The 9,310-nt window shown below is 38.0% G+C and overlaps 1 protein-coding gene across 1 annotated transcript in view; it reads left to right on the forward strand.

Moving 5' to 3' along the window:
• Positions 1–207: 207 nt before the first annotated feature.
• LOC107706507 (multiple epidermal growth factor-like domains protein 8) overlaps positions 208–9,310 on the forward strand; it is a 29,025-nt gene continuing 19,922 nt past the window's right edge. Inside the window, exons 1-10 of the mRNA XM_016510242.1 lie at positions 208–615; positions 3,369–3,625; positions 5,148–5,311; positions 5,612–5,827; positions 5,914–6,094; positions 6,672–6,760; positions 6,854–7,067; positions 7,291–7,471; positions 8,024–8,169; positions 8,302–8,412. Coding sequence (XP_016365728.1) covers positions 3,454–3,625; positions 5,148–5,311; positions 5,612–5,827; positions 5,914–6,094; positions 6,672–6,760; positions 6,854–7,067; positions 7,291–7,471; positions 8,024–8,169; positions 8,302–8,412 — 1,474 coding nt within the window. The 5' untranslated portion in view covers positions 208–615; positions 3,369–3,453. The remainder of the gene's footprint in view (positions 616–3,368; positions 3,626–5,147; positions 5,312–5,611; positions 5,828–5,913; positions 6,095–6,671; positions 6,761–6,853; positions 7,068–7,290; positions 7,472–8,023; positions 8,170–8,301; positions 8,413–9,310) is intronic.

The raw sequence follows: 9,310 nt of genomic DNA on the forward strand, positions 1-9,310 counted from the left end.
GAATGGAAGTCAATGGAAACATATGACTAGAAAAAATTCATTTGTAGAGCTCTCTAATTGAAATTGTTACTAGTAAGAATTTAATTGTAGAGCTCTCTAATTGAATTGTTACTAGTAAAAATGCAATTACGACGAGTAACACTGGGATTATTTTAAGATAAAAGGGCTTGCCATATGCACACGGTTATTAGGCTTTGTGTTGTTGACAACCATCTGGAAGCACACACACCTCCCCAGTTAACAAACACTAACAGCAAGACGCGTCCTGGATATCAGGGAACAAACTCACGCACAAGGCTGATCATGTTGTAACACTTATTGCTTGGATTTAGCCAGAAGTTGAAACAGAGAGGACGCGCACGTTGTTCTTAATAACATCTGGAGATGTTTTGTAAATAAAGCCATTCTGTGAGCGGAGCTCGAGGCCTTTGATTGCTGCAGCTCACACATCATCCTCATCCGCGGTGGTCTCGAGCTTTTAAACCGCTGCTGGGCTCCGCAGCCCAACAATAACTGCAGCGCTCAACGCGTCTTTTTATTATTCTACCTGATACAGGATGTAAGTTACGAAAACCTCTATGCTTTAGAAACATGGAGACCAAGACTCGGGAATTGGTGAGTAAATGAGTGAAAACGGTTTGCTTTTTCCGACAGCTAATTTAGCGGGATAGACATGGCTAGTCGGTTAGCCTGTTCAGCTAAAGCGAAGGCTCGGTTGTCAGTTTTAAATGTCCCTTTGATTGATACGAATCAGTAAATACTGAACTGACAATGGACAGGTGTACCCTGCTATATGAATTATTGTAATTATGTAGTTTAACAAGGGACCACAGTCGGTTAAATATGATGACAGAACAGCTAACACTAAAGTAGTATAAACCGTTAGCTCAGAATTGATGTTACAATGATGCTTGTATCAGCTAAACCTATTACTAGTTTAAAAAGACAAGTATCCCTTTTAGCTCTTATGTTGTGTAACTTTGTGTGTGTGTGTGTGTGTGTGTGTGTGTGTGTTTGTCAAATAGTTCAAGAGTTTGGTGTTAAAAGTGTTGTTTTCATAACAAGATTTGTGCTACTTTGCAGCTTTGGGTGTATTGCAGTTTTTCAAAGACGACTATTTTTCACATGGGTTTTTGCAGCCATGCCTTTTGCATAAGATGTTGTCTTTTTGACAATATAAGATTAGATAAGAAAGCTTTGTCATTTTAAAGGACAACGAGATTACAGTTTGTACTCCACAGTTTGTACTCCGTGTCAGTGACGACAAAATTTAAAACAACAATATCAATGATAGATAATACAATTATGTATGAAACAGTCTTATCGTGTTTAACCATATAAAGCCTTGAATATTAATCTATGCATCATCTTTTTTTTCTTTAAAAATGGTAGTTTATTTAACCTTTTATTTATCGATAAAACATAAATAAAAGTTTACATAAGTGTTTCATATTTTGTATCTTTTGATACATCAGACTTTTATGGCTCATATAGCGTGATATATTGAGAATATGGAGCTCATACTTTTTGAGGAGGAAAAACACATCAGTTTTATTCAGAGGCTCAAACTGCGCAAAAATATGCAATTTGGTGCAGATGTTGTTATTTATATGGCCAAAAAATAAAATAAAATTCTGAGACCTTATGTAAATCAGTGAGATTTTTTGTAAAAAATATTACATTTACATTTAGTCATTTAGCAGACACTTTAATCCAAAGTGACTTACAAATGAGGACAATGGAAGCAATCAAAATCAACAAAAGAGCAATATGCAAGTGCTATGACAAGTCGCAAGGTTATATTATAGCAGGCTGCTTGCTTAAAATGCATATAAATATTATTTGTCACTCTGTTTTACTCTGTAAAGGCTTCATTTAGTTTTATGATCAAAGCTCTGTTGTTTTAATTGTGAGGGTCAAAAAATAAAATGTGATACAATGATGATTGAGAAATGTATACTTAAACATTATGAAGGAAAAGTGTGTGGAAGGTCGTGCACAAGTTTTACAGCAAAGTTTTGATCATGCTGATAATTTAGAGGTTATAGAAATTAATGTATAAAGTATGATACAGTAGACCTTATAGTATGAGGTTCCATTTGTGCCAAAAAAGGAGTTGACTGCTTTGTAATATACATTTTAGGCTTGCTGCGATAGACGGTGTTTTCGGTTATACTGGTGTTAAGCCGCAAATTCTTCCTATTGTGAAGTCATGCAATGTGAAACCCCCTGTCGCCGATCCATCGTGCAATGTGAACACAGCAGCAACTGAATGCTACCCCAGATAGTCACGTAGTGTGAAAACAACGGCGATCTGACGAGTTTGAAAATCATGCAGCGTGAACTCGGCTTTAGAGGACAGACACTTTTAAAAACTAAACGCTCAATGCAGCGTGCCGAACCGTGCGCGAACGACAGTGCACCACGGAGCAGGAGTCAGATTTTATTTATCAAGTGAGGAGAGTGAGTCGCGCTGACTGACAAGAGTGAGGAGAGAAAGACAAGACGATGCCAGAAGATTGTTTAGAAAGGAAATGCAAAGGCGCCTGTTTGGCAATATTTTAGATTTTGAAAAGCCTATTGACTGGAAGGTTTTTTTATTGTTTAGAAAGGAAATGCAAAGGCGCCTGTTTGGCAATATTTTAGATTTTGAAAAGCCTATTGACTGGAAGTTTTTTTAAACATTCGTTTCTTATTTATTTGGTTCCACAGTGTTTGCTGATTACTTTATTTAAACTTTGTGTATTTTATTTATTTTATTTTACATCAAGGTGTATATGCCGTGCCTCCAAGCTTTCTTATTTGTTTTGCTAATAAACGTTCTGTTTTTTTATTTATTTGGTTCCACAGTATTTGCTGATTTTCAGTTTTATATACCTATTTAAACTTTGTGTAGCCTAAGTAATTTGTTATTTTATTAAGCATATATGGTGTATTTTTATTCGTTTTGTTAATAAAAGTTCTATGAGTTTGACGTTGTTGTTGCTTGAATTGAATCAATGCAGAATTGCTGCTAATTTGAAAGTGAAAGTAAAATGCGCACAGCGCTATTTGAAAGCCAAGAAATCCGAGGGAAAACTCAAACGAACAATTGTTTGATGCCGAATTGCGGCAATTCCGTCTTAACATTCTGTTAGTTTACCTGGATATCTGTCAAATGAGAATATTAACTTATAAAACAACTGAGCTGAATGCATGTCAGGAAAGATGACACCACAGATAAAACAAAGGCAATAACATAAATAGTCAATGTTTTTTTTTTGGCACTTTTTTGCCGTATTATAGGGTTAATGTATATGCTTTGCTTGAGATGTGTTATTTGTAGATAATTCCACAATTGTTTTTTTTTTTTTTCTCTCTCTCTACAGGTCTCCATACTGTGAACAAGTCCAACCACCCTCCAGTAGTTTCTCCATCTTTTTCTCACTTTGCCCTTTGTGGGTGGAGGAGAGGATGACTTCTCACATCCTGACTGTCCTGCTGCCTGTCTTGGTGGTTCTGATACCTGCTACTTGGGCAGGAGACTGTAAGGGCCAAAGACAGGTTCTGCGGGGTGTCCCAGGATATGTCACAGATGGACCAGGAAACTACTCTGTGAATGGGAACTGCGAGTGGCTTATCAAGGGTTGGTGTCAAAAACGGGCTGATGAATGAAAGAAGCTTTATTAGCATATAGTTATAGGATTTAAACGAATGACTGTATTGCTTGTAATTCAAAGTCGGCATGAAATGAGAATGTGTATTGTTTATTTATTTATTTTTTTTGTGAATGCATGTTTTTTATCTTGTCATTTTTACATTCAATTGAATTTTGAATTAAAATGTCATAACTGGATCTCATGGTGAAATATTCCAATCATTTAGTTTACTTAAATCCCATCCCTTTCTTACAGTGACCTCAAGTTTGCATTAAAGGGTTACTCCACCCCAAAATGAACATTTTGTCATTAATCACTTACCCCCATGCCGTTCCAAACCCGTAAAAGCTTTGTGCAGTATAATGCTGATGTGTATTTTCTGTATGTCATTAAAAACTGCTTTGTACAAAGCAGCAGTTGTGTGTGTTTACTGTTATTGCTGTTATTACTCTCGGTGAACTTTCTGCAACACATTATCCAGGTAAACAATTAGTTTTTATTAATAAGTTCTCACAATTTTTCTAAAATTCTCAAAATTATGACAAAGTACTAAGATGAAACCTATAGATGACTATAGATTAATTCACATTTATAGATAAATTATAAATCTAAATGTTTTAGAAAACTCCTTGAAACCATCATTCCGGTCCCCAAAAAGCCCAAAATCACTGGACTTAACGACTACAGACCTGTCGGGAGGCTTGTGACTGTCCCATTGACTTCCAAGTAAATTATACTGTCAAGGTCCAGAAAAGTATGAAAGACATCGTCAGAATAATCCGTCTGCCATCAGTGGTTCAACTGTAACATTATGAAGTGACAAGAATACTTTTTGTACGCGAAGAAAACAAAAATAACAACTTTATTCAACAATTCGTCTCCTCTGTGTCTCTCCGCATCACCGTAGCGCCATTTTGGAGAGTATCCGCTGAACGCAAACTGCGTGCGCTATTCTGTGTCAGCCGCGACACAAAGATACGTTTTCTACGTGTATTTACACTTTGATATGAACGAAAACAGCGCATCCGTGCAGCGTTGCTGACACAGAAGAGCGTACGCTGCTTGCGTCCCGCGGATATTCTCCAAAATGGTGCTTCGGTGATGCGGAGAGACACAGAGGAGACGAATTGTTGAATAAAGTTCACGTAAATATCTTAAATTGTGTTCCGAAGACGCATGAAGTTTCATTTTGGGGTGGAGTATCCCTTTAAGATCTGCCTCCATCAAAACAACCACTGATGGATTATTTGACAATTTATTTCACCTGGATGTATTTCAATCACAACACAGAACAAAAGATCTGTTGCTACTTCCGTTTCATTGCGACTTTATTAGTAGTGGTGGCTTGATTAGTAATTATCACAACTACCAATTTCAGTAACTGAGTGACCATGACCCTTCTCTCAATTTGTATATTTATTACAAATGTCTACCTCTTGAAGGTGATATTAAGACAAGCGCAGTATGTTTTTTTCTGGTTGTAATGGGAACTCTTCTGTCCTCCTTCAGCTCCCAGCAGAAACCATCGCATTGTGCTTAACTTCACATTTATGGAGACGGAGTGTACCTATGACTATCTGTTTGTCTATGATGGTGATTCCTACCAGAGCTCCCTACTGGCAAGTTTAAGTGGCACCACCCTACCACAACCAATTGAGGCCAAGTCTGGTGAGGTAAGACCAAAAGTATCAGTTTATACCATTTGCTCAACTGAGCCTGAGAGCCTTACTTTTCAGAGAATCAAAATGCGCTCCCTTTATTTAATGCTCTTGATTCAACGAGATTGTGAAGAAAGGAAGCTCCATTTTAGGTTTTTCCATTTCTCTCAGCATGTGTCCATTTTATAACACTGTGAGTCATGAGTCACTGTGAAACTATGCCAGCGCTCAGTTGATAGACGTCTTGTTCACAGTCTGTCTCTATTTTCCCACAGTCATTATAATTTGTTCATCTTCTGTTGTGTTCTTTACAAGATGCTGCTGCATCTCTTCAGCGACGCCAACTACAACTTGCTGGGCTTCAATGCCACCTACACGTTTTCAGTTTGCCCTGGGGACTGCGGTGGTCATGGGCGCTGTGACGTAGCTACTGCCCGCTGTCAGTGTCATCAGGGGTGGGGAGGAATGGACTGCAGTACCCCTCTCTGCTCCCAGGTCTGCACACAACATGACCACGGTCGCTGTGATAAGGTAGGCTCTGCATTATGCATAAAGTGAGTACAGAGTGTAGTTTTGTTGTTTTAATGTCACGTATGGTTTCCCACTCTCTCTAACAGAGGGGTGACCATTGTATCTGCAGCCCCGGCTTTGTGGGACAGAACTGTCAGCTGGGTCTCCGTGACAACAGTGGGGCAGGGCAGTGGTGGGAGGTGAGCCCAGGTGACATTAAAGCAGCCCCTCGCACCGCCTCTGCTGGGGTTTACCTGTCTTCCACTGGAGCCATGTACATGTTCGGAGGTAAGATGGAGGTTTTTCAGCTAGCCTTTCCCATCACTGACTGATTGTTAATCATTTAGATCTGGAATGTGGGCAGCTATTTTACATGTTTTCATGTATGAAAACCCATTTATACTTGTGTGATAAAAATATTACGCTTAATATGTTTTAAGGATAACACAATTAAATAGTTGTTTACAAAATTAAATAATTGTATTTTATATTATCAGTCAATCAATTTTATACAGCATTTTTATGTATAAACAATATATAGTTTTTCCACCTTACAAAAGCAAAAACAAAATGGAATAGCAGTAGCAACTTTGTAAATGTAAAAGAAAAACATTATTGAATTAATATCAAATTTGTGGGTTTTAACTTTGACAGCCTTAAAAATACATTTTGTACAAATACAAAATCTTGTTTTCCTCTCAATTTTAGACTTTAGTAAGATTTTACCAGAAAAGATTTTAGATTTGTTATATGTAAATTTACAAAATCTTGTATAATATAACTACTACTCTTCTTAATTTTAAAAGTTCAGCTTTAAAGTACGCTTGTGGAGGGATTTATTTGAACCCTTGGTCTTTATTTACAGGGTTTGATCTGAACAGAGCACTGGAGGACCTTGTTGTTTACAATTTTTCGGCCAATAATTGGGAACAGAGATCATATTTATATAGTCCAGTAAGTTTCTTCTTCTCTCTTTTTTGTCTTACGGATTTCTAATGGTCTGTTTTCATTTGAATGATCCTCTAATTAATAATATCTTTGTATCAGGCTTCTCGACATTCCCACATAGCTGTAGAATGGCAAGGCAACATGGTCATCTATGGCGGTGAGCTTGCCAACCACTCATTGGCTAGTGATGTCTGGGTGTACCGTGCACAGCAAGATGAATGGCAGCAGCTAGGCCAATCAAACGCTTCAGGGGCACCAAGGCTGGCAAATCACGCAGCAGCATTAGTAGACCACTATCTATATGTTTTTGGGGGTGAGTAAATTGTATTCTTATTCTTTAGTGGAGAATATAAAAAGAGCAACATGAGCGTTATTGTCATTTTGTGAAAAACACATGCATCATCATCTCTTCTTTCCTTTCTTGCCCTCTGTCCCCTAAAATGTCTAACTTTTCTGGTTGTGTTGTTCCCTCGCTTGTTCTCTTTTTATATCTTTTTACTGTTCTTTAAAAATAATTGATCAACCTGTCTTTTCAGGAAGGACAGAGGAGGACATGTTCTCTTCATCACTGTACCGGTTCCGGTTGAGGGATGGAGTGTGGGAAGAAGTTCAGCCTACAGGCGGAAAACCACCTGCTACTGCAGGACACAGCATGGTCTACCATGCCCCTTCCAAAACACTGCTGGTATATGGGGGACACAGACCTACCACAGCTAGGTATTGTACACTTGTGTGTGTAGTATAAGCTGAATGTATAGTAAATTGCCGCTGAGTGTTTGTTTATATCACTGTAAAATATAAACCGTTATATCTCAGCTCTTTATATAAAGTTTGATGTCCACATACTTTTATCTGCAGTGCATACATACAGTATACTCATGTAGAGCTCTATGTATGCACTATATAGCATATTTCAACTGCTCGATTTCTTGTATCATCGCAAAATGTATTACCGCCCAGCTCTAATCTGCTAAATACGACTGTAAGACAGGAAGATATTATAAACGTTAAAATCATGATTTTCTGTAAAGCACTATACAGATAAATTTGACTTGACTTGACTGACAGCTGGGAAATGCTGTTTAAAATCATACTGAAAGGTCCTAAAACAGATGCAGAAGTTAAGTTGGAAGTGTGTTCCTGTAGTGTAGTTCATAAGGAAAAATCACGTGAATAAATTTAAGATCGTAATCTGCTACTTGACAGTGTTCATTGGTCTGGCTTTTCTTTCTTTCAATTTGGAATGTTACCATCTACTCCTGTCTCAAGGTTCAGTGTGCGTGTGAACTCAACTGATGCTTTTCATGTTGAGAAACGGTTTTGGACTTCCTTCCGTTCACGTTTCCCTGCCAGTGGCCCGAGGGAGAGAGCATTCCACTCTGCCACCATCATCGGCAACTACATGGTGGTGTACGGTAAGTAGCAATCAATTTGACATGGTAGTAGAGCTACAACCAACCTCACTGTGTCTGCGGTTTGACTGAGTGAATGGAATGTGAAGACTTCTATAGCGATATTAATTAATGGAGATCTGTTTTTCCTCTTAGGAGGGAATGTTCATATCCACTACATGGAAGAGAAGTGCTACGATGAGGAGATCTTTTTCTATCATCTTGGTTGCCATCAGTGGGTGTCTGGTGGAGAGAGCCTCAGTCAGCGTAAGTGTATATTTAATGGTCAGAGACGGAGTGAATTTGTTTGATATGTTTAGAGAGGAGATGAAGTATGATGATGTATGCGATTGATGACCCATGCTTCCCTGAGGATTTGTTGCGCGAATAACTGGAGAGCCTGTAAGAACTCATGTTCAAGATGCTTCAGCCTGACTGGGGGCTTGTTATGACCTGCTCTTGAGAGGTCATTTGTTGTGTAAATTCCCTTGTGTCTGATGCAGATTTACTTGCCTGCAGCTTTTAAACAAATGGATTGATGAGAAGTAAAACTGTCCTCAGATAAATTTTTTTGTTTTTTTAAATGTTGTAACTTAACCACAGAAAGCTGACATATGTTTGGTACCCCTCATAGTGCCTGTCAGGATTTTTGGCATTGTTATTTTTGGTTTGCAAGACATTTTACTCAAAGTTGGTATTAGTTTATAATGATGCTTCAGTTTAGCCCTCTAGAATATTGTGCATTTCACTGGGGCTACTTCTAACTCTTTAACTGTACAGCATTTTATTGTTTCCGTGCTTTAGTTATTTTCAGTCCGTTATTTACATCATTACCTCAGGATCTACATAATGTTTAAAGTTAAGCTCAATCAGCAGTTGATTACAACAAAAAATTATTTTTCAACCTGCCTTTCTTAAAGGGGTCATATGATGTTGCTAAAAATAACATTATTTTGTGTATTTGGTGTAATGAAATGTGTTTATGCGTTTTAAGGTAAAAAAAAAACACACATTATTTTCCACATACTGTACATTATTGTTTCTCCCTCCTGCTCTGCCTTTCTGAAACGCGTCGATTTTTACAAAGCTCATCAGTCTGAAAAAGTGAGGTGTGCTCTGATTGGCCAGCTATAGAGTGCGTTGTGATTGGCCGAATACCTCAAGC

Source organism: Sinocyclocheilus rhinocerous, unplaced genomic scaffold, assembly GCF_001515625.1.
Source record: "Sinocyclocheilus rhinocerous isolate Xijiao unplaced genomic scaffold, SAMN03320098_v1.1 scaffold1333, whole genome shotgun sequence".
Taxonomy (NCBI): domain Eukaryota; kingdom Metazoa; phylum Chordata; class Actinopteri; order Cypriniformes; family Cyprinidae; genus Sinocyclocheilus; species Sinocyclocheilus rhinocerous.